Source organism: Struthio camelus, chromosome 17 (assembly GCF_040807025.1).
Source record: "Struthio camelus isolate bStrCam1 chromosome 17, bStrCam1.hap1, whole genome shotgun sequence".
In the NCBI taxonomy this organism is placed as follows: Eukaryota; Metazoa; Chordata; class Aves; order Struthioniformes; family Struthionidae; genus Struthio; species Struthio camelus.
In genome coordinates, this window is record NC_090958.1 from 14,153,808 (window position 1) to 14,179,882 (window position 26,075).

The 26,075-nt window shown below is 35.8% G+C and overlaps 1 protein-coding gene across 3 annotated transcripts; it reads left to right on the forward strand.

Moving 5' to 3' along the window:
- Window positions 1-14: 14 nt before the first annotated feature.
- Window positions 15-23,551, forward strand: STX2 (syntaxin 2). 3 transcript variants are annotated; one of them, XM_068911652.1, is made up of 11 exons: window positions 15-212; window positions 7,260-7,331; window positions 9,491-9,590; window positions 12,835-12,909; window positions 14,331-14,404; window positions 14,612-14,720; window positions 16,515-16,588; window positions 16,699-16,836; window positions 18,092-18,202; window positions 19,543-19,670; window positions 21,106-23,551. In XM_068911652.1, exons 1-10 carry the CDS (start codon window positions 183-185, stop codon window positions 19,624-19,626), a joined length of 867 nt encoding a protein of 288 aa, XP_068767753.1. In that variant the 5' UTR covers window positions 15-182; the 3' UTR covers window positions 19,627-19,670; window positions 21,106-23,551. The 3 variants fall into 3 exon arrangements, with proteins under 3 accessions (XP_068767753.1, XP_068767754.1, XP_068767755.1); XM_068911653.1 differs by lacking the exon at window positions 19,543-19,670; XM_068911654.1 differs by lacking the exons at window positions 19,543-19,670; window positions 21,106-23,551 and adding an exon at window positions 19,018-19,533.
- The last annotated feature ends 2,524 nt before the right edge of the window (window positions 23,552-26,075 follow it).

Here is a 26,075-nt window from a genome sequence, read left to right on the forward strand (position 1 = left end):
TCGCACCGCGGAAGGAGAGCGGGGAGGCGGCGCGGCCCGGCCGGTCCGCTGAGCCCGGCCGAGGAGGGAGCGGAGGGGTCGGGGGGGTGGCGGCGGCGGCGGCGGGCCGAGCGCCGGCGGCTCTCTTCGGCGGGCGAGGAGCAGCCGGGGAAGCCTCGGGGTGGCGCTGAGCTGCTGCGGGGATGAAGGACCGGCTGGCGGACCTGGCAGAGGTGAGGGCTGCGGCGGGGGGCCGGAGGGCAGGTGGCGAGCGGGGGCGGCCGAGAGGCTAGTTCGGGGGGGGGAGGGGGGGCGGCCCCCGGGAAAGGGGGGGCGGCAGGCGGCGGAGCCGGTGGCGAGGAGAGGGGCGGCGGGGTGTGAGGGGCGGGGGAGGTGGTCGCCGCGGTCGCCGCCTGAGGTAACGGTCGGCGGCGGGAACGTGGATGTTCCGTTGGTGGATGCGCTGAGGCGACGCCTCGGCCCGGTCCCTGGGGGCAGGGAGGTCTCCGAGCTGCCGCGCGCTGTTTTCCCACTCCCTCCTCGAGGAGGAGGAGGAGGAGAACTTCCTTCCCCAGAGATGGGAAGACGCTTCTAAGCGTCGGGATTCTTACAACAAACTTCAAGCTCCTGCGATTTGTTTTTATAGCTTAAGTTCTCCCTCTTCCTCCCTCCAGCACACTTTAAATATTAATATTCTGAATGACGGATGAACGGGGGAAAACAATTTTGTTTTTGAACTGTCCACAGTGTAGTGGAATAGAATATCTGCTTTGGAACCGTTTCACCAGTAATACGTTCATCAGCAAATAAAGCTATCTGCAGATCCTGTTTTGCGTGTGTTTTAAAAATGGTAGTTGGAAATGTTTATTCGTTCTTTTCCTTCCTCTTATTTACGCTTCAAAAGCAGTATCCTTAAGAAAAGAGGGAGAGTTGGAGGGAGGTACTGTGTTGTCTGTTTTCAGCAGGACATGGCTTGGTCAAAATAAAAGAGTATTTGACTCTATTCCAAGGATAAATGAAATTGGAGCGCGCACAGGAGTCTCTAATACTTTTAGGACTCTCCACATATACGTAGTTGGCCTCTGCTGAGCTATGTACAGATTTGGGCCTTATTTGTCTTAAATTCACATCTTATGGTTCAGAAAATACATTTCAGAAGCTCTGTTCTTATGCAGTAGGATTACCAGTCTGTCTTCCTCTCCAAAAGGGTGAATTGGCATTTGAAAAGTTTTTGCATGATTAGGTTACAGTGTCTTTACCAGGGAAGATAGAGGAGAGTCTTGTCAAAGAAAAGTGTATTTTCTTTCAGGTATATTTCTCTTCTCCTATTTCCTGTTTCTAAGTTTGTCCAGGTTGTAGGAATACGTGCCAAATTTCAGTGGTGGTGCATTCTTCCCAGGAAAAAGGAAGCAGCAAACGGTGATCTGAATTTGCTTTTTAATTTATAGTCTTAAAACATGTAGTCTGCCCTGACTGTAGGGAAGCAGCAGTGGTCTGTCTTTGATTAAAAAATAAAAATAATTCACTTAGATATTGTTAGACGCTTTTAAAGTAACTCTGTACGTAGGGGTTTCTAGGCCACCTTTAATATTTTTCATCTAAAAGCATCATTGCTGCAAACTGCTACTTTAATTGCAAACACTGGGATCAATATTTGTCAAGTGCTTCATACGTTCAAGAGTATAACTGAGGTTTACAACCTGTAAAATTAACAAATAGCAAAGGGATCTAAAATAAGGACTCTATTCGAATAAAGGACAGAGAACTCTCTTCTAACAAGAACAAAGTGAAGGCAATGTCAAGTGAAAGCAGAAAGATCAAAGATCCAACCTATGTTTTATCACTTGAAAGCATGCTATTGGTCAAAAGTTTAGAGAAGATACATACCAGAGGAGATAGCCTTTGTAAAACTTGATATCCACAGGGAATTCATAGAAGTAGCGACTAAGATCTTGCCTCTTTATCTGAAACATCAAAAGAGATGAAATTTTGGTGATGTGAAAGATTTTCCTTTACTACCATAAACACTTTGAACAGTGATTCTTTCCTTGATAATACATAGATAAAATTACTTTGAAAAGGAATAAATCACCTCTAGAAATCATACAAACTGCATTAACATTTGTTTGCCCATTTTCCAAACTGTTTCAGACTAGTTAGTATAAGTTGCACTGTATTTTATGTGGCAAAATCATTAAGTGAAGGGTAGTGGTTGTATGTTGCAGTTTTTAAACAGGCCTGGGCCTTCATGATCTTCAGGAATTACTAAGTCTTTGCCTTAATGTGAGAATGTTATTTTGTATTTAATTGATTATATCTTATATGAAAGCTACCTCCATCTTGTTTCCTTAAAAGACTTGATATGCTACACAAATCGTTTAAGAGATCGTAGCACTTTAACCAGTCCACACTGACCTGCTTTAAATAAATGCAATGCTCCCTTAAGAAGAAACACACATTTAAGTTTACAAGTCCTCATTTCCATGTTCCTGAATTGTAATTGAAGGCAAGAAAATTATTTTGTCACTTAAAATGGAAGATTTTGTTTTCTTAGATTTCTCTTTATAAAGGATAGCAAGCAATGTTAGTTATTAATGTTCATGGTCCATTGGCAGATGAAATTATCTCAACTTGTGGATACTTTTGTTCATACACTATATCAGACAGTTAAATAGTGCTAAAATACTTCCTGGAAAGAGAAACTGTTGTGGACATGCAGATAATGTTGCTGCTTATTATTTGTCAGCTAGGAAGAGTCTTGCAATGTACATACGTTTCTCAGAAGATAACAGCCTTACGTGTATTTGTTCACTTCTGGGGGATGATTTCAACATCTTGTTTACAAATTATTCTGTCTGCTCTCTTTTTTATTCCTTTGCTGCGATTGACTGGACAATTCATCAAGTTCCAGAGGTATTTAGTTATTTTTAGCCAAAACGAGTGTAAGATTAAAATGAGAATAAAAAGTTCTACCTAACTCAACATGTTGTTTTCAACAGTGCTCAATGGCGTATGCATAGTGAAGAAAAGAACAACAGGGCAAGCACGTAGCAATGATTCCCTGGCCTATTCTCCTAGCCCTGAATGGTTTGCAGTTTGGGGTTACACGACCACATTAAAATGATGTTAATATTTTAAAGAGTTATACAGTCTGTGCTCTGATGGTGGGTTCAGCACATCTAGCCAGCATTGGGTATTAAAAACAGAAAAACAGATGTCCTTTTAAAGATCTGCTAATAGAGTTCAAATTTTTTTTTTTGTTATGCCATTTAAAGATGTAAGATATAAACCTTTTCTGCTTAAGCAAACTTAATGCTTACAGTAACTTGAACAGAACTGCACTGATTTTTTTATTTTTATTTTTATTTTTTGTGAATAACCTCTTGTGCATTCACTTAGTGCCCCAAAAGTTCTATTTAGGAGTAGGGTAAAGAACCACAAAGTCACAAAATTTAAAATCGGTAGAATTGTAGCAGTAAGGAAAAACTGGAAGAGGAACTTTTTCAGAGTGAGGAAAAAAGTTGCCAAGTTATTTCTTCTGAGTTCATTTTTTACATTAGTCTTTGTTTAAGCATAGACTCTTCTAACGATGAGCTATGAGTTTTCCATGCCATAACAGCATAAAGTAGTTTCCTATAGTTGGTCACGATATGATCTTTTTCTATGTTGTGCAGTAATGCTACTAACATGCATGTTAGCGATTGACCTGCTAAAGGTGCCTGACTGATCTGGTTGGCCCTCAGTAAGGGAAAAGGCTTACTACCTGTGATAAAGAAAATTTCTTGAAAGACTGATGCTGTGAGGAAAAAATTGAAAAGCTACGTGCTCATGGTCAGGAGTGCACACAGATTAACATGGATTCAGTGACATATAGATCAATAGCTCTGGAGTCAGAAATTATCTAATAAAAAGTATTTTAAGTAGAACAGACTGGGAAAACTTCAATTTTAATGTAGGAGATGTCAGGTAAAAATTGTAGTCTGTTAAAAGATAGACTCTCCATATAGGAAAAAAATTCTACTTTCTATTAAAATATGTAAGTAGTAATTTTAGGAAGTTAAAAGATTTCTTGGATAATAAAAGCAATCCTTTAATGGAAACGGGCAACCATAAAGGTTATTTTCGGTGTTGTCAGCATTGTTTCCTTGTATGCCCATCTAGTTCACTGAGTAATGTGGGAGTGTGTGTGTACAAAGGAGCTAAGCTACAGTTTGCATGGGTAGCTGTAAATCTGGCATTTGCTGTCCCTCAGGTGCTTGATTTTTGTATGCGAAATAACTTTATGCAGCTTAGTTTGTTTAGCCTGTAAGTTCTCTAGACTTTTTTTTTTTTTTAAAGGAAATGTTCAGATTTCTGTTATGTATGCCCAGCAGTGGCACAGCTGCTGCATCCTCAGGGTAGGAACAGGATGGGACGCTGTGGTGCTGTGCTTCAGCAGCTCTCTTATGCTCTCACTGCAGTATGCTGTTACAGCATGTTGCCCTGGCAGCAGTTTAGGGCTGATTCATTGGGATAATGCTGGTCAGCTATTATTCTTGCAGCCTGTCAGATGTTTGCCCAACAATACAGCTGATGAACAAGACTAAGAATAACTGAACTCGAAGGGACTTTCATGGGCAAGTAAAAGTCATGGTTTTAGTCCAAAAGGTCTTTTCTCTTTCAAATTGCCATAATTAATGTGGTAAGGCTTCTCAAGCTAGAGTATTTCTGCAATTCTATAACGTATGAGGAATGTCAGAAGTTTAATAAACCAATAGGATAGCCCCTACAGGGAGCTGATAGTAATGATCTCCAAATATCTGTGAACTCTGTCATGTTAACCAACTTCTGAGGGAACTTAATACTTACAGACTTTAAAATATATCATAGAGTTGTATGGCCCAGGTTCTCAATCCCAAGATAAGGTAAGAGCTGCAAAGCAGACTTCATATGAATGCCAGTACAATCTAATTAAAGCTTTTTATCAGGTTTTTGTGGTACTGCTCATCCTGGTAGCATAAGGTGTAGGAGAAAAAATTACTATCTGTCTTCTAAACTTGATTATGAAAATAAGTGTGTTTTTAGATGAATATTGTGCTCTTCCAAAGAAAGTGCATCACTTTCCTTAAGTTGAAAATGATCAAATAAGCTCTATTTTAAGGAAGTGATTATTTAAAGAATGTGAGGAATAGAGATTGACAAGTCATCAGATGTCTTTCAAGTGCTGATGTTCATAGTAGGCTGTCCGCAGATCCTTCCAACAAATTGTTAAACAGCCAATAGATCTGTCATCTGTATCATTGCAACGAAATGTGAAAGTGAAATGTACGTGGAAGTTACTGTAGGTTGCATAATCATAACTGCTTGATTGCAGCCTAACCTCTCCAAATAACTTATTCATAAGATTTCATATCTTTCATTTGGTTAAGTTTCACTGAAGTGTGTTTAAATATTTTACTAAGCTCTTCTGTCCAAAGAAGAGGCTCACAGATGCTGAATCTCATAGCTGATGCTATTTTAATAGGTTTTATTTCAGTTAATACAAAACTTTTTTTAATAAATAATTGGAAAATTGATTGTTTACCAAGTAAATATAAGCAGAAGGTGTTCTTTTCTGTAGATAATGAAATTAAACTTCTTTGAAGTGTAATTCATTCTTAAATTATAACTGGTAGCTTTCTAGCACTGCAATCTCTGATATGGGTAGAAGTTGCATGATTGACTTCTTTGGGGTGCTGTCTTCCTTGCTTATTTCCATTGAGCAAGCCTGTTAATCAGCAGAATCCCTAAGGACAAATTCTTTATTGATTGAGTTCCAACAGTCATCTCCCCCAGATGAATCGTTGCCTAAAATCTTTGGAGAGAGGCATTGTGGATAACTGGAGAATGGTGCAGGAGAGCAATAACATCTTAATATTTTTATTTCAGTTGGGGCATTATGGTTCCCATGAATATAACAAAACAGATTATTTCTGGCAATAATATTGTCATACAGGGCTTTATAGGCTTTTTGAATTTGCAGGAAAAGAACTGTCACAAAATATAAATAATAACTTTCCTTGGAAATGTGAGGCACCCCTAGTATTTTGATGATTAGATTATCACTTAATATAACCTTCTGTACTGGATAATAGCAGTGTTTTGATATTGGATTAAACTGTAGAATTGTCATGCAAATAATCTATACCTCATCTAATTTAATAAAACCAGAAGCAAAGGGATTATTGACTAATTGGACCAGGGTCTGAGGAGTAGAAAGTGGATGTTGGAAGATCAAAGGCAGAGGGGCTTGTGAGAAAGAGGAGGTTTGGGCATGAATGTCTTTTAATATTACCTATCCTGTCATTTGTCTTTTCTATCAGATAACACCTAGACTGTATGGTTAAGATATAGTAATTACTGTTTTGTTCTAATCTTGATTAAATGCAGTTCAAACGGTCTGCGTTCTACAGATTGAGTTAGAGAACATGAAACGCTAGAGCTCTGTGCTTTTGTGTAATGCATGTTCATTCTCTCTTCTTTGGACCAAATTTGAATCTTTGTGAAAACTCACTTGTTCTACTAGGCTTGCTCATGACTTAGGGAAGTATGACTCAGGGGATTTATGGATCGCCACAGTGACCCTCCCAGTAAGAATGTGTCATTGGAGCTTCTGTCTCACTGTTCTGAGGATCTCTAGATTATGTAATGCACGTACAGTTTAGTACAACATGATTATATCTAAATCGGTGTGGAATGTGAGCCTTGAAAGTACCCAAGAGCAAAAAGTAGTAAGCAGATGTTGATAGCTTTTTGTTTTACAGGTTTTCATTAGATGCTTGGCTCATTACATCACAAGTCAGAAAGTCTTCAACGCCACTTTTGGTATTTCTTTGAGAGGGTTTGATTTATTTTCTCTAGGTATTGGTGAAACTGAATATTATTTTCAGTTCACATGGGACTAACTGAATGTGTCTTTATGCTGTGAGAGACCGTTTGTATATTTTTTGTGATAATTTGTGTTTTAATAATTTTTATGACAGCTAATGAAAACTGTAAAATCCCCAATACACTACTTCTGTCCTAAATTTGTTCAGAGGAGTACGTGCATTCACAACTTCATGGCAGTCAGGTGACTTCCTTTGACACCTCTGCTTATTTGTCTTTAGATTACAGTCCTTGGAAGAGGAAAACTTCCTTTTTGACCTTGGAGGCTATTGATTAAAATATATATGCAGTAGCAATGTGGAAGTAGTCTTAGTGGTCTCAGAAGAGAAACCCGAGTTGTATTTCATCGACTTGTTTTGCTGTTTTTTTTACAGTATAAAAAAAATGAAGATGGGGAGACAGTTATTGTTGAAAAAGACCATTTTATGGATGACTTTTTCCAGCAGGTAAAGTGGTATATTTTTCACCATGCATTAAAGACTTGCAGCGTTTTTTTCTCCTTGTCTGTTAATATTTTTTAATTAAATGTATTTTCCCCTTCCCCCCAAATAATATACTGGGCAGCATGCTGAAACAAATGACGATAAAGTTTTCACGCTTTTGCTTGTTTAATTCAGGGTATTTTTTGTCTTCACTGCAGTCATAAAAATGTTTTTGCATGCCCTGGTTATGAGGATTTGCTTAAAGAATTTTAAAATCTTTTCTAGCAAGAAGAATAGTAGTTTTTTAAGTTGTTGGCCATTTGGAATATATTTGCTATTAAAAATAATCCTATTTAAAAATATATATATATTATTTGACGTTTACCTGACGTTGCTGCCTTGCTGGTAATGTGATCAGATTATTTTAAAAAATAATTGCCGATGGGATAAATGACAGAAATGTAGCAATATAGTTTTGCCTTAGAAATATTTATCCGTTTTCACTCTTTACAGTAGCATCTGCATGTTTAATTTGCCCTTGCTATGTGAGAATTAATAAAAAAAGAGAATTTTGTCCAACTTACTTCCAGTACCCTACAAATAGCTTCTCTTTCAATCTTAACTTTTAAACATAAGAGAATTTGTGCTTCTGGCATGACATCCTAAATATCAGCTGCCTATGACAAGAAGTGACTGCATTTAGAAAAGTTTCCATGGAATTTAGGTGCATGTTTTTGTAAGCATGGGCTGTTAAAATTGCAAGAATACCTAAAAGGGAAAGGATCTTGAGTAGGTTGACTGACTAGTCTGGGAGATGTTATTTGGAGCTGCATAACTAAATGTGATAGAGTAAGGTTCCAAATTCTCTACAAACAGGGGAAAAAAAGATATTTATGGTATCTCTGCAAGAAGAACATGCATCTTTTCACTGGAACCTTTACTGAAAATGGTTCCAAGTTCTATTTAGAAGCTTACACCTCAAGCTGATTTGCAGCAAGGAATGAAAAGGAAGAACTTAAGTATGCGGATGACGTTTTATGTAAAATGCAATGCATTCAAACTTGGAATTCTAAATTTACAATAATCTTTGTCAGTTTTGGTAGGCAGCTATCTGATTTATTAATCTGCCCGATCTTCTACTGCACTTAAGGTTTCTCCTTCAGACATATAAGTTTAGCTTAATGTTCCTTGATGCTTCTGCAAAAAAAGGGAGAGTGAGGAACAGTTTGGTTGTGAGCAGGAAGGTGACCTGCAGAATGTGTAGTCTTGATCTGTGCAGTATTGGTAAGACCTCAGCTGGAACAATGTTTGTAATCATCATAGTTCAAGACAGATGTGGACCAGTTGGAAGGAGCCTAACGACTTCAGTGAGAATGCCAAGAAGTCTAGAATATATCATCAGTGAGGAAAGAGTGAAAGAACTAGGGTGGTTTCCAAAAAGAGTAACTTCCCTCAGCCGTTATCAAGTATGTGAATGCAGAAGGAGGGGATAATCTGTTTTTCACGTGTCTGATGAATCAGAGAGGTAGTAAAACTCATTTCAGCAAGAAATGCCAGGTTATTCTGTAGCAAACCTTTCTTAAAAGTAAGAATAGTGAAGCACTCTTAATAGCTTGCACAGGGAGGTTGTGGAGGCTCTGCTTATAGGCCTGTGAAATATCCCCTCCTCCCAAAACCTGGGAATATACTGAAATACCCTTTGAGGTCATTCTGGGACTCTTTTTGTGATTAAGTTTATAAGTTTGGCAAAATATGTAGTAGGCACCTGTTATCCCATATTTTGTAGTATGGTATATATGATGTTGCTCTCTTATTTTAAATATAGTAAAGTTCAGGAAAGATTCTGTTTTAACAAATAGTTGAGGACTCTGCAATGTGGTGATTTCTACTGTTTGAGGCAATTCAGAAAAGCATTAGGTATATTCCTTTCAAGCCCAGTATGGCATATAAGTACCCCTTTTTAAAAACAAAAAAAAAAACAAAAAAAAAAGGGAAGAAGAAACTTGTATAAGGAGCTGTTTAAGTGTCAGCAGAGGGCTGCTATACACATGCTGGGATTTCTGTCAGTTACTAATGCTGCAGTGAAATGTTTGAGGACTTTTATGACCAGAAACTTATTTAAAAAAATCATTCATATGGAATTATTCTAAGGCTTTCATTGCCTTATCTTTCTCTTCCTTTAGGTTGAAGAACTTAGAAATAATATAGCAAAAATAGCACAGAACGTGGAAGAAGTGAAGAAGCAGCACAGCATTATCCTGTCAGCACCAAATCCTGAAGGAAGTAAGTATCGCTTGTGGGGGGGATTTCACGTGTGTCAGTAGATACTTGGAAATTAATTTTGTTTTAGCTATGCATCAGAGTAGAACTTTAGAGCAGATGTTGAAAAAACAATTTAATGCAATATATTTTGTTAAATATTTCAGATGAAAACATAATGAAAATTTTTACTTATTTTTCTCTTTTAAATTCTCATTTGCATAAACATTTTCACATCTCTTGCATCATCCACACCTATGCTAGTCTAAGATACGGTTTAGTGTGGTGTCTTGAAACTGTGTGTGTTTTCAGTGACTTGGAGACTCCTGGCATTTCTTTTTTCTTTTGGAAAATGTGCAGGTTGTCAACTGAAGTTCACATGGTGCAGCTGTCACCTTCTTTCTTCAGCAGGGGTACGATCCTGTCTAAAGTTGTATGTAGTCCCACCCAGCTGCTTCAGCGATAGCAAGGGTTCCATGTCGGAGCTCTATCTTTAGAGGCTGTAAGCCCATAGCTGAAAATTAAGGTATGCTTTCTGAATAGGGATTTGAAAGCTCAGGGAAGGTAACTCATACTTAACCCAGAAACGTTGGAACCTTATCTCTTTTTCTCAACACTTAATTTCAGGTATGCCTAGGTCCGTAGGGGTTTTTTGTTTGTTTGTTTTGCTTTGTTTCCTTTAGAGAGAAGGAAAGATGCAGGGATATTTTAGAGGAATATTACAGCAGTAGCCTAACTTTTATCATCTTTGTTGGTGAAAACTGAACTTTGGATGTTAACTTTTCCCCATGCTTTGTTTGCCTGTTTGTGAATGGGTATATTTTTGTGTTCTTTCAAATGATTTTGCAGACTGTTTTTTGTCTGACCAATCGCATGTGGTCCATGAGCCTCAGATTAACAAAGACTGTGCCTAGAACACTTCTCATTGATTTTGACAGCCTATAGATAAAGGAACCATAAGTTAACTTCTGTAATATAGTGAAAAATTATATTCCTGCTATGGAGAGAGGAGTTTAATAGGAAGCATTTCTTATAGGTAGGGGAAAAATTACCGTTAACTTTTTTTTTTTTTCTCTCTCTTCTGTTTAAGAATAAGAGTTTGGAAGAACAGGAAAAAAAAGAGGTTTGATTTAAACATGAAAGTATTGTTTGTTTTTTGACTTAAACCATAAGTGATTCTTAATGCAATAGTGTGTAGTACACTAATGAGAATATTTTCATGGAAGAGATGTTTTAACTGTTTAACTATTGTGATTCCGGTTTTTTGAAAGCTGTTCATCAAGATTATATTCATGTTAAAATAGTTTTCAGAGGCTCTATAAAGGTTTCGGACCACAACTCTGGCATTTGTCATATCTGCCAGGTCTTAATACAAGATTTAATACTGTTTCAACCTGTAATTATCAGCAAGGGGCAGCCTGCTCATTATTTTAAAAACTGCCAACACCCTTAGTGGAAGATAAATCCATAGAGCCATGGCCTGATGAGAAACTAGTTAAAACAGCAGCATTGCATGCATTTTAAAATCTACTTGTAAAATTCAAATATTCAAAATATCTCTTAAATTGCAAGGGAACATCGTCTTCCAAATCCATCGTGATGGCCAAGACACGGGAGTTATTGGTGTTGTATTTCAGCCAGCAGAGCGAGGGTTACGTAATCTGCAGCAAAGTCAGCTGGGTTCATTTGAATGCTTACAATCTGTGGTCTGAGCTAATCCATTAACCATTGTGTTTGTGCTAAAAACTGTGCTCAGTAACACATCTGAATTGTGTAGGAATGTGACATTGCTTGTAAGTAATTCATGCTCTTGTGAATCTAGTGTCATCAGTAAATCTAAGAACAGAGATCTAGCTAAGCTCTTCGTGGATACTCTGTATAGCATTCTTTAATATAGGCAGTGCATGGTACAGTTATGTTAATAAGGGCAAGATGAATCGGTGTATGATAAACAACAGAACAAATGTATTGTGAGATGAATCCATGTTTTCACTTGATAGACTTCAGTGAACTTTCATTTTTGACTAGCAAAAAATATTTCCCTGGAAGTGTTATGTTCGTTGAACAACAAAAAACAAAAACAAACTTGAAGTATGTTGATTTGGTGATTTGGTAATAACATTTCCCAAGTTTAATGGCCTACCATGACAAATAGAAATCTGATAAAATGCTTTTATAAATATCTAATTTGAAGTACTTACAAGTACCATACCTTTTTTCCCTCTGAATGATTTCACTGAATGTGATTATGGGATTGTAAGGTTGAGTTATAGACCGCTCCTAGCATATGTGGGTTGCATTTAATTCAGCGTTCAAGTTTTTGGGGGATTTACATTTAATGATGATGCACGTTTTTTATTGCCAAGGTCAAAACATCTTTCTCACGCAAAGACGTGTTTTTTGACAAAAGGTATTTGCTCCAAGGAAAAATCAAAGTGGTGCAGCCTCCACTACCACAATGACCAGGTCTGGATTTCCTGGTTCCCCTTTTAAGTTGCTTCTTTGGGCAACAGCAGCTTTCCTCCAAGTGCTAGTGGTTGCCCCTGCGCAAACAGGTGCTGCTAAATTGATCTTTCTCTGTCCACCGCAGATTGCTGAGAGGAAAGAGTAGGGGCAGCTGTAAACTAGTAAAGCAGGATGAATGTCACCAGGGAGTTAAGATCAAAGAACTGATACGAGGAACAAACAGAGAGGTACCACAGCGATACGCTCGGAATCAATAAGAGTCATTTGTGGTCTCCTAGTTTTTTCAGAGTAGAAGAAAATGGCTAACAACCCCAAACGCTAGCCTCACTTTTTAAAAATGGTTTACATAATGGCACAGGCGAACGAAATGAATCATCCAAATTAATTCAGCAAATGAGCCCATAGTATGGTAGCAATGTTGGTTTAAATTCCTGTCGCCATCTTGCCCTTACAGTTGGGTGATATGTTGCAGTGCGAGGTTGCGAGTCCGTGACCATGGTAGTTGGAACATCTTAAGATGATGTTATGAAACTAGGCCTAAAAATCGGATCTCTTTATCTCTCAGTTCATTTTTTTTCAATTGAATGACACCCCTGGGAGTGAATGTTTGCATTTGCAGGTTGTTTTTCTAGAAATTATACCTTTCTTAATGATCTTGCTCATATCACTTACTAATTACTCCATTTCCCTTGGTCATAGGTAGTAAGTGTATAGAGATGATGACTTTAATGTCTTCCAAAAGAGAGACTTAATGATTTGTTATCATTAACTAACGGTTCTGAAAAAAAAATTTTTTTTTAAGGAACAAAGGAAGAACTCGAAGAATTAAATGAAGAAATAAAGAAGACTGCTAATAAAATCCGAGCCAAGTTAAAGAGTAAGTTGGGAGGAGAAATAAAATTGCCATCAAACATAACATATTTAGGATATTAGGAATGTTATATGCTCCTTGCAATGTAGCTGAAACTCTACAGTTTAACAGCTCCGTTATGTACTCATCAATTATATTGGATACCTCTTTCCTGGTAGTCCCCACACTTTTAGAAAATGCCATATATGGTTAATTATTTTAATCACTTTAACACTGAGCCCTACTACAAAATTTTCTACTTTTTGTTTCAGTGTTTATGCAGACTTTTTTTGTCTCTGTTTGCTGTAAGAGTTCCAGACTCAGCTTGATAGAATACTGCTGGTATTGGAGGAGACAAGGGCTATGAGTAATGATCAAAGTTCCTGATTTAGCAGGCTTGGCATGCTTTTATCTTTCTCAAATTCGTATTCAAACTAGGACCCCAATCCCATACCTTATTTTTATTTACACTCCTGCTACCCTCTTATGCAAACTAGGGCCCTTTTTTCTTCTGTTCTTTTCTGAACATACCAACCATAAAAGATCAGGACCATACTGCATTCCTCCTGTTCTTCCTGTAGTGCCTCTTCCACATACCCAAGGATCTTGCCCCATGATCTAAGCTTTATAGCTGAACCTCAGTCTCCTGTAGTTTCTCTCTCTCCCCTCCCCCCAAGAAACTCCCACACGAGAATGATCTCCTTGCCAGCTACTGTACAGCTCATCTCACTCAGTGTCTTCTACTTCATCCCTCCTTGGCATGCTTCTCAGCTGAAAAATACGGGTCTCGGCACTGCCTAATTCATGGAGCAACACAAAGAGCTTGTTTACTTGGAGAAATAACCTAGAAAATTACAACGTGAAGTAATTCCTCTATGTGGAAATATATTCTGCAACCAAAATGCCATTTTTTGGTCATACTGTGTTTTGGAAGAAGCTTAACTGCAAAAAGACAGTCTGCATGGCATAAATGTCTAAGTAGAGAATTGCTTTTAAATTCAGACTAGCGAAATTTGCTGTGGCTTTACTCTGTGGGCGCGTCCTTAATTGTTCAATGTTGGTTTTAAAATGTGTTGACTGTTTGAATGTTACTAGATTACAATTAATGTATGCTTTTTTTCTGTTAGACTTCTGTAAGCACTAGGATATGGTGTTTATCATTTAAACTGTAGGAGCAACCTATTTTGTTAGACTTCTTGAAATGTGTTGAGGTTAATAGATAGATAGCTGTCTGTCTCTTGAGAGCATTTAAGCAGTTACTCTGTTTTAAGATCTGTACCAATTGTAGTAATTCTTGAATTAAAAAAAAAAAAGAAGAAACGTAGCTTTTGTAGGGACTGTATATCAAAAAAGTAATAATTAGTAGTATTTACAAAATAACTTTGAGTGACAGTATGGAATAATTATATTGAACGCTGACTTTTATAATATTCTTGTGGTGTTCTTAGCTATTGAACAAAGTTTTGATCAGGGCGAGAATGCTAATCGGACATCAGTGGACCTCAGGATACGGAAAACACAGGTATGATCATGTAACAGGCTTAAAAAAAAAAATCTTTTACTAAATCAGACAGTGAGTTTCACTTTTTCTGAAGTAGTTTCAGAACTTCATACTCTGTGTTCTTGGGAAATTAATACCACTTTTACTGTTGTTCAGTAATATTTTTTGTATTAAAAAAACCCTTTTGTTGCATTTTTTTTTTTTTTTTTTTAAATCTTCAAAAACCAGCACTCGGTATTAGCTCGCAAGTTTGTGGAGGTCATGACAGAATATAACGAGACTCAAATTCTTTTTCGAGAACGCAGCAAAGGTCGGATACAGAGACAATTAGAAATAAGTAAGTAACCTGCACACTTCTTATAAAAGGCTGAATTATGTTGTTAGAACCTCTCTTTGTTTCTCATTGCTTAAAGATGGTATAAGCCATCATACGTCTTGGACATGTTCTTGAAGCATGTGGATGGGAGAGAAAAGAAACAATTCTATCAGGTGGCATAAACTCTGATATTACTCTTCAGAACAATTGTAAAAAATATATATATATATAGAACTCATGAACTAGTTTCTTTTCTGTGGAAAATTATTAAGTAACTATATGCTTTGTTTCAGATATATATAGTGATGCAACTTTAAAAGAAAAATTAAGTTCACATGCAAAAGCTGCATTTTAAAGATACCATGTTTGGTAGCAAGTGTTATTAAAACCTTTCCAGAATTACCATGCGAAGCAGCACTCTATTTGTTATGCTGTTTGTCAATAAGAACATCTGTTGAATTCAGCTGACATGTCAGCAGTGCTGCCATTAGATATACTCTAATTATTTGTTCATTGATTCACATGAACTTATCTCACCATTCAAGATTATGACGGGTATAGAGAAAAGCATCTAACTCTTCTCAGTGGAGCGGATGCTGTAGTTCAGAGCCCAGAAGGTGTCTTTAAAAAAAAAAAAAAAAAAAAACCCTATAACCTTTTGTACCTAAAATTAACCTTTGCAAATATCTCCTGTAAAGATAAATACATATACTGCTTAAATGAAAAACGCAAACAAAAAAGTTAGCAAACTGTAAGAAGGCTCTGCTTTTCACATGCTTCTCATTTTTCATTTGCTTCTCAGGCTAAGCATGCTTTAACTCAGCATTTCAGTGAAGTTTGTTTGGCAAGTTACACTCCTCTCCGCCCCTATGTGGAAACTAAAGCTCTTTCAACTTAATGCTGTTAGGACTCAGTTTGAGACTTTAGCTTGGCACTAACAATTTAAATAAAATTTAAATAAAAAGCAGATTTTGCAGCATTCTTGGGTATTAGCATCAGAGGAACATATTAAAATTGTAATTTTCACTTGATAGGGCAGAATTATGTAAATTACTACAAATCCCTGCCCTTTCCATGTAAAATAAATTGCATGTCTGTATATGATGTGTAATCTTTAAAACTGTACAATAGAAATCACTTGCATATGCTGTGTAACTCATAACATTTGCATTTGTCTTCTCACTGCAATAGATAGGATTCAGTTTGCATAAACACGCAAAAGTAAACTACATAAATTGTCTGGTGTGTAATGAAAAATAGAAATGAGAGTAGTACAAGTGAGGGTGCTCTATGGGCAATCATTTTCTCTGTCTGGAATGTGAATGTAATCTTGCGTTAGTTATGGAAATAGGATTTTTACAAGGATTTCATCCTCCGCACAGAGGAGAGGGGAAGTAAGTCAGATACCAATGTGGCATAACTGAACAGGTGAATATTGACTGCTATATAAATACTGTGTATCTCAAGCCGTTTTTCTGAAGAAAAGCACTCCACTGAACATGGTTCATATGTACATCTTAAATTTATTTGATCAAACTCCTCTATCTCTACAAAAAGAGGGGGGAAAAAAAACTACCCAGAGTTCTTCATCCTAATACTGAATCTAGCATACTTGCTTTCTGACTATCACTTGATATTTTCTGATTTCCCATATGCAAAATGGTACCTTGCAAGTGCTAAAGACTACCTTGTTTTGTCCTGAAAAACAGTGAGTAAGAATTATCTTCGAATTGTTGTCCTTTCTGAAATGGTAACATTTTATGTTGAATAGTAAATAACTTGATATTATATGGTATACTGTTATTTTTATCCTAGCTGGAAAGACCACCACTGATGAGGAACTGGAAGAAATGTTAGAGAGTGGTAATCCTTCAATTTTTACTTCTGATGTACGTATTTTTGGTCCAGTAACATCTGTCATCCATTCTGTTTCTTCTGGTATTTAGATGCATGTCAACACATACCTGTTTATGTCCATATCCTTTTTGTTCCCTTTAAGATTATATCAGACTCTCAAATTACTAGACAAGCTCTGAATGAAATTGAGTCACGACACAAGGATATTATGAAACTGGAATCTAGCATACGAGAACTACACGAAATGTTTATGGACATGGCTATGTTTGTTGAGACTCAGGTAAATGAAATGCACTTTTATGTAAGTGGGATTTTTTTTTTTTAGTTTGAAATAAGTCTTTGAAATAAGCAGAAACAATTGTATTCGGATAATACAAACTTGTTATTTGCAGTGGCTTTGTAGGTATAATGTTTTTGTTATATTCTAATCACAGAGAACAACTCTTTCCTTGAATGTCAGCTAATATCTTGGAAACTTGCTTAGGATTCTCACAGACATGATAATGGACTACTGTGGTAGAATTAAATATGCATTACGAAGTATGCGTGCAACCCACACGTAATACAAAGATATAATTTCTGTTATAACTAACATGAATGTAAAGGATTAACTGAGAAGTCATCCAAGTAGTCTCCTATAAGATTTTATCTTAAGATGATGTACGTGAATTCATGCTATTTATAGTCTTCAGATACAATTTTCTGACTAAAATACTTCTGATGATAAAATTATTTGACTTCTGCAGTGAAGTGAAAAGACAAATGTTTAGGAGAGAAACCGTTCAATGTAGGTTGAATTATGCTGGAAAGGACGATCAGTTTAACTGGTTCTAGAAGTCTTATGTTACTTTGATATTAAATTTATAGCCATGGAAAATAGGTAGCATTTTTTTAATGAACTAAATATATTTCACATGAAGCTGGAAATGAACAAAAGTTACTTGTGCGTGATTCTTTAATGCTTTGCTGTTTACTGCTGCTGATTATTTCTTCTGATGGACAGAAACACAGGTAATCTACCATAATTTTTCACTGATCCTCCATTTCATTACCAAAGTTCATTCATGATAATTAATTTGAACTTGTTATGCGCTGGCATTCTGAACTCGCATCAGTTGTGAGGAACCTTGCTTCCTGAAGTTACTGCTAAGCGTGTTGTTTTTAGATACCTATTAATCTTCTGTCAAAGAAGTGGCCTGCTTCCAAGCACATGAAGGTTTTCTGACCTTTTTAATATGTCAGTTTTAGATTAGCTCTTAAAACACACCTCGCTTCTAAAGGTATGTTTTAGATGTTCAGAAGGGGGAAATGCCTGCCCTGCATATGATTGTTTCTTGTTGGGATAGAACTTTGAGACCTTGCTTCGCATTCCCTTTTTCCATTACATGTCAATGCAGAAAATGCCAGTCACAATACGTAAAACATTCACTTGCTTAAAATAATTCTTAATATTCTATGGCCTTTTTTAGATTTGTTAACAAGGCTCCAAGGATTCCTATAATAAAACTTCTTTTCTTAAAAATCTCATTTTTAAGGGTGAAATGATCAACAACATAGAAAAGAATGTGATGAATGCATCAGATTACGTGGAGCATGCTAAAGAAGAGACAAAAAAGGCAGTTAAATATCAAAGCAAAGCACGAAGGGTATGCTGTCTTTTTGTAACTGTGCCAGTGTTCGTATTAACTTTGCACAATATGAAGTGACTTAACTGATTTTGTTGTACTCGGTCCTACAAGGTAGAATCAATAAATGTATTTTACGTTTTTGTCGTTGTGGTATTTAAAGTTAGATTAGAAAATATGAGAAATGTTTTGATTTCTTCTGGGTTTTTGGTGAAATCCTTTGGTAAATCTTTCTGTAGCATATACTAATTTATAACAATGCTATAAATGTTGAATTCAATATGTTGAATTAATGTGTAGTAATCATAGTATTAAAACTTGGTATTACCTATAGAGAACAGAAGTTTCTTGTATAAAGAGAATAAATAGTAATTCACACCCAGCAAAGACTGTGAACAGTTTTCCACTGAATACGTTGTGGTTACAGAGCAGAAAACCCTAAAAGAATCATAATGCATTGTGCTAGTAGATAGCTCTGCAGGTCTTTTTTAGGAACTATCGTGATAGCTACAATTATTCAGGCTCTAAATAAACCTAAAAGTCTTAAATCTTCAAAACTGGCAAACTTACCTGGATGTGTAGCTATAAAATTACCATGTTAGCAGGAAAAATATAATCACTAGTTTTGATGAAGCAAGGTTACTTTTTAGAATTCCATCTGTAACCTGTTCTTTTTTAGAGAGAACTGCTTTCATACCCTTATAAGGGTATTAAATTGGGGGGATCTTTTCTCTGGAAAGAGTGTGTGTCTCGTTAACTTTCGGAATTGTGTTCAAAGCAACATTTATGTATTTGCATAAGCTGTTTTTATGTTTGAATACCTCTCTTCCCATCAGCCAACCAAAAAGATGTTCTGAAGACAAACTATTAAGTAATTTCTTTCTAAACTTTGGACTGCAGAGTGAGTGAAGTGTTCCTTTGATGTCATTTCCCCTTTTCAAATGCTTTGCAATTTTGTGAGGCTTTCTACAATGAGGTGGACTTGAGGGAACAGTATATCTATATATAGACAGATATCTACATACATTTAACATTTGTTAATTTATCTATAACTGGCATGTTAAGCAGTGTCAGCAATCCTATTATATATTCATAACCATAGCTTTTCCTGTTTTGATAGCTGTTGAATACGTTTGAAATGAGATAGCTGTTAGGTATTAATCACACCAGTTTACCTATAAAAACTGTTTAGAAAAATGTTTATGCTTATGCATGCCAGAGTATACGGAAGAACTTAACCTCAGTTTGAGAATACTGTGGGTTTCAATAAAAATGACTGGATCTAAAAGCTGAGTATTTTAAAAATTGAAAATTAGTACAAGTCTTAACATGTTTAATTACAAAACATTGTTTTTTGACAGAAAATATGGATAATTATCATTGTGTCATTGGTGTTGATTGCCATAATTGGTCTAATTATTGGTTTGTCTGTTGGTGTTCGGTGATGCTTGGATAACTTCAGCATGCATGCCTTCCTGCCACTGTGGCAGTAAGTAGCTAATCAACTAATTTTGCTCTTGTTTTGCTCTGACAACTTGCTAAAACAATTATTGTTATACTAACCCTTAATATGTTTACAATTGGCATTGGAGGGGGTGGACTTGAATTGAATTGGTAGATCTTCTCCATCTGTACTTTAAAGGTTCTGTGCATGTGAATTTTGAAAACTGACATCTAGTGGTAAGTTAGAAAATTTACAGAATGCAACCTTGTGGCTTAAGATTTGTCAGCACACAAGAAAAAGTGACTAAACATCCAGTTACTGTCTTGTAAGCCATTCAGTTTTCTTAATATCCTGAAAGTTCACATCAGCAAACAGCCTTAAGTAAGATGGAACACTAGTTACACTTGGAGCGTTATCAAATGAGGTTTTCTGTAGTTTTAAACGGAGCTTTCAAGAAAAGTATATACCTAATACCTACAGCCCTGAAGCTGACCGTTTTACCTTGCAGGTCATCCTAAAATTTCCTGTTTTGAAGCTATTTATTTATACTAGACCTGATGAAACAGTCTGATGTAACAGTGCATATATAAAAGGATATCTGCGAAAGATACTAACCTGAATACGAGGATATGTTTCGGAATTCTCCAGATGTTCAGCCTTTTGCTGAACTAACCTACTGTTTCTTGTGAAAATCACACTGTATCTAATCAGGCTAAGAAGATAGTAGTACTTAACTCTTGTGAGTTCAGCAGAAACTCAACCATATTTTCAAGATAGTACATATAAAAAGTTATAAAAGTACTATGCCAGACATCATTTCAGACAAGTAATCAGGAATTCAGTTGTCTCTACTAGCATCTCTTTAATATCACAGTTTTCAGTTATGGTTCACAGCTATAGTCTTAAATTTATAGGCAGATTGCAAAATTTACTATATTATATTGCTGATAGTCAAAATACCTGACCTGACTTCAGAGTTTGCATATAGAACACTTTTTTTTTTTTTTTTTGGCCTTGCAGTGCTTATGAGATGTTACTATAGTGTTTTTACTGACACTTCATGAATACTACTAACTGCACAATTGTAAATATTTGAGCAGGCTACAGATATTTATCCGAGGAGAATGGCAGTCAGCGGTGTTAGGAATCTCAGATGTTAACTTCATAAGTATTTAACTTTAAAAGTAGATGTTCATTGCCTTGATTTCTTTAATGATATTAACAAGTTGCATGTGGGTACTAACTATTCTATAAAGTAAAATATAGAAATGTTACACAGATAGCTATAAGCTGTAACTATCATTACATATGTCTTAGAAAAGAAAGACTACTTACTGCCATAATCTGCTATTTGTTAATCTTTAAAAAGAAAATCCAAACACTTCTGATGTTTGGATTATCAGCATTATTAATTTGCTGTCAGTATGTGTATATTTAAACTGTTAAATATCTAATGAAGACTTTCTTTCTCTTTTTGCAGAAAGTGATGTTCATAATTATATGTGTAACTGTCTTGCTTCTGATACTTGGGATTATCCTAGCAACAACACTATCATAACAAGCACATTCCAAGAGTCATGAACCTTCAGAAACTCAAAAAATCATCTTCAGTAAAACCAAACATTTTTCGTAAAAGATGCCTTACGCTGTTGCATGATAGTGACCTATCACTAATGGTTAAAATGAAAAGAAAATCACTCTTGATGTTTGCTCATAATTGAAGATCAAAATGTATGAGGATACGTATGGATTTTCATTATAAAATATAAGTTTGTAAGACTGAAACTTGTTCTTAATTGTTTTGAACTAAAGTAATTTAATTTTTTTTTTTATCTCAGTGTTATCAGCAGTTTAGGGAGTTGAGAGACAATACACTGAATTTTGACTGTTTGGCTTTTTTCCCCTCTATTGCTAATATCATTCTAATTAAGAATTTTAGTACCGTATCAGTGCTGCTTTTGTTAGCACTCTTGTGAACATTTTTATAAGAGATGCAGTCATGTCCTTAAATATAATAAATATTCAGTCACCTTAACCTAAAAATTCTTTTTGCAACAAGTGCTAAAATATTTTTATCCTAAAAAGACTAGTTAGTTAGTTAACTATCTGCCTATTGCATTACTCTTTTTAAAGCTTTTTTTTAAACTTCCAAAATTTTTTTTCAACATGACTAGGGTTAACTGCTTTAAATATTTCTTTGCCTGTATAATCAAAAAGATAGTTGTGATGCTTTTTGGTTTAAAAAAAAAAAAAAAAGCAATAATGAAGCACACAGAATTTGAACTTTAGCAGGTAATTTTACAAATAATCCCTTTTGTGTAAATGGAACCGATGGATCCATTTAGCCTTACTGCTCGTATGAATGACAGAAATCACACTTTTTCCTATACAAAGCCAAATCAAGATTTCATTTTCAGAAGGCTGCTTATGTTAGTGTGTGAATATAGCACATAGGGACAAATAAACCCCCTCAGAAAACTCCCAAACATAATGCAAACTAAGACACTGATTTGTTATGAAACTTATGAATTATATAACATATATGAAGTGTTTTAGTGTATACATCTGTTGTGATGATAGCTTGCAAAGCTTCGAAGACTTCAAATGTAACCAAATAACTACAGTTAATGTTATAGGTTATTTTTGTATTTTATCTTCTGTATAAAATATTTGTAACTTGAATTTTTGATTTCTCATTATTGTTCAAGGATATCCATGTAGATATGTAGATATATTGACAATGTAAGAGAAATAGAGAAAGTATAATAGATGCCTGTATGAACAGTCTACAACTACACTTGTCAATGTTTCCAGATACTATTTCAACTATAGATAATGTTAACTGCAATAATTCTGTTATAAATGGTTAGAATACTTAAACATATGTTTTGTTGCAAGTGTCTGAGATCAGAATTACTCACTAAAATATAATGCAGTCCGTTTGATTTTCTTCATGAAGTTCAGTAAGGTTTACAATGTGTATTGTACGTATGAATACTCCTGCTTTTGCTGCCCAAATATACTGTGAATATACTGGATCTATTGAGATGTCAAATACGTAGACAAGCTTATTATTTGTCTTTTTCAAGCCAGCAAGAAGTCTCTTGAAAACCGTGAGCTTCTATAATGAACAGATTTCTTTACCTCTAAGTCCAGAACACTCACCAATGGTTGTGAGTAGGTTTACATACAAAGTAAGGAGAGATTGTTTGACTTAACTCATTCTAAGCAAAATATATTTTATTCTATAGTTTTCTAGATTTTTATCAATAGATATTATTTATAGATATACACAAATAAGCTCAAAGAAAAAAATCGGTTTTGCTGTCTAATTGCTGGTTATCTAAAATGGCCCCCAAAATCCAGTCATGTTGAATTTTCTGCTTATAATGCAAGAGTTTGCCCAGCTAGACCAGAAATTTGAATAGGCCACTTGATACTTTTTTTACTTGTTATATAGCTGCCTCAGAATTTGTTTTTTCACATAGACCTCTCTTCTTGTTGCCGGGTTTTTTTTCCCCCCGTTAATTTTGGAGGGAGGAAATCTCTAACCTATGCATTAATAAATTTATCTAAGTAAGTGTCTTGTGACTTTTTATATGTATGATATTATTGTGATGTGTGTTAATATTTCCAGTAAATGTTTAAATAAGGCTAGTATGTTTTAATAACGCTGGTATGTTTTTGTAAACAAATGTCCAACAATTGATATCTGGGCCTTAGAATAGAAGTTTTAATAGTGTGTTTCCTGAAACTCTTAATCAAAGAAAGTGTAGAAATTAACAAATCAGGTGTAGAGATGATACTAAGTTAATGGGATTTACTCATGTAAAGTTAGTTCCCATAGAATTTTACTTCAGCATTAAAATGAAAAATTGAAAAATATGGGAGTTATTTATTGGAATAAAGCTATTCATGTATTCTCAGCAAGTCCTCATAGAAGTGTATTTTTCACTATGCGGAGTTAAAATAGTAACTTCTTCGTTCTTGCCTGCCCCAGCTTTTCAGCTCCAGTAACTGGAAAGTCTGGAATAGCTTCAGGGTTTTGATGTACAGGTGGTTCATGGAGCCCTTCCCTATGTGCTGAAGTTTAAATTTAGTTTAAATCGGTACTTTATTTCATAGTTTTTTGCTGGTGTGGCATTGAGTGGTGTAAAGGCATTCTGAGTGGTGAAGCTCTACCTGCTTTCTCTTGGTAACCTTGCTCCTTTGCATTTCAGCCAGTTGCATGGAACAGGGCCACCTCTGACTGACCTCCCACAGCAGTGGTAAGCAGGAACGAGCAGCCTGCTGGGAGCAGACAGCAGTGGCAGCTGCACGGACTGGAGGTGGGGAGGAATTGCTGCCACTTGCATATGGCAGCTGTCTCCTGGTGCCTCTCTTTCCTCCTCCCCTCCACCCCCAGGTGTCATGTATTGAGCTACGTGACCCTCTCATAGAGTCAATGTGACAGTTGGTGACAAGAGAAGTGTCAGAATGGTACTGCATAAGGGGAAGGGTTAGTCTTGCTTTTGTTGTTGTGTGAACAGCTTTTTCAGAGAAATTTCTCAAAATTATGCCCAAGAATTATGCCCCCGCTTACTTTCATTTCATTCAGTGCTGTATTCATATGGAAATTCTTCTTACAATTTTTGTTTCAATTTATCACCAATAAAGATATGCCTGCAGAATTAATACTGAAGGGCTTAAAAGTTGAGAATTGGCCAACTTGTGACCAACTCTAAGATAATTTGGCATATATATATATGTGTGTGTGTGTGTGTGTGTGTATATATATATATATATATATATATATATATGCAGAAAACTGAATAGGAAAGGGAATGTTGAACTTAGCAATTAATGAGACACACTTGTCCATAAAGGCTTAGAAAGAGAAATCTTATCATAGGAAATTTTTTAAATGACTCCTTTTTCAAAATCTGTGCAAACAAATGCAATGCTCAAATGATTTATTAGTGCAGGTAACTCTGTGCTGCTTCTCACTGCAGTGTCAGAAATCCTGTGGGAAAAGCACCAAGTCTGAACCCAAATGAGTTCCATAAACTGAACTAAAGCTGTTTCAAAATAATTAATCTTTTTTGCTTCTCTTTGGTCTGTAGTGTAAAATACAGAACAGGTATTTCTAGGCAATGCAGCACCTGTTTAGCATAGCACTACGTTAGTTTTGATGAATACAAGCCTGATAAAATTTGAAAAGTAGAGGGAAATGAGGGAATTGCTGCCTAAGAGAAGGGATCTTTTTCCATATAAAAATAAATCTTTTAATATTACTTCTAGACAGCTGTGATTAATACATTAATCAGAAAAATGAAAGCTCATTTTTGTTTTTAGACCGTTACCCACTAGTAAATGTAATCTGGTGTGTTCTTGTGGGCTTGTATGTGAGTTCTGAAAATAACCATGGCATTCTTCATCATACTACAGTCAGTGGGTCAGCCTTTGCACCTGTGAAGCAACTCAGTCTTTTATGTCATATACAGTAACTGGCTGTTCAGTGACATAGTGCCATTTGCAGACTATTTTAGTTACCCCTGTCAAACATGCAAAGTTCTTTTGCCAGTAGTTAAGCACTTGCAAATCAGCATTTTGGAATAAAAAGAGCATTTTATAAGCACTTATAATTGGGTGCTGAAGAACAAAAGTACTTTTGGAATAAGAATTTTTACAAAGGGAAATATATAGAAATGGTAAGTAGTTACAAAATAATTGTGATGTTTATGTTTTGTGAAGACTGTTTAGTTGCTTTTGTAGGTTATATTTGAATCCATTTATTTTACTGAAGGTAGGGGGAAAGAAGGAGCTCTATCTTCACTAGTAAATAGCCCTTAGAAAATGGGTAAGTTCAGAATTACAAATAGCTAAAAAAAAACATAGCAGACTTGGTGGGGTTAGGAAGAAAGCAAGGATTATTTTGCATATAAAATTATATTTCATATATTCATACTTAAGAGAGAAGAGAAGGCTATATTTGGTCAACATATGCTAGTTGCTGTCAATTGAAAGTAAACTGAGCTGGACAACGTTAAACTAACACGGAGTGCAACTCGGTTCAGAGAATGTCAGTATGAATACTGACTCAACAGAGGTAACGTTTATATAACAGCTGACTTGACAGTCCTTTTGTGTAATCTTACAGAAAATGGGCAGGCAATTAAAATATATATTTGTCAAGATTATTCAGTCTTATTACATAAAAATGTTAATTTGTTGGTAATTTTAAGGTTTTTACTGTCTTGATGCTTCTATCACATGATAATATCAATGTTTTTTTTTACATTGGGTGAGTTTATTACAGGAATTATATCTGGAATTCCAGATATAGATATGTGGAGGCTGTAGATAAGACGGAGAAAAACTGATGCCTGTATAATGATACTGCCAGCTTGTTGCTTCAGAGAAAACTTTCGCTTCTTTTTTAAGCTTCCTTCTTGCCTGAACTATTAATAG

Coding starts and splice junctions, on each gene's coding strand:
- STX2 (XM_068911652.1), top strand. CDS start 183: ATGAAGGACCGGCTGGCGGACCTGGCAGAG. Junction 213..7,259: donor GGCTGGCGGACCTGGCAGAG/GTGAGGGCTGCG, acceptor TTTTTTTTACAG/TATAAAAAAAATGAAGATGG. Junction 14,405..14,611: donor TCAGGATACGGAAAACACAG/GTATGATCATGT, acceptor TTCAAAAACCAG/CACTCGGTATTAGCTCGCAA.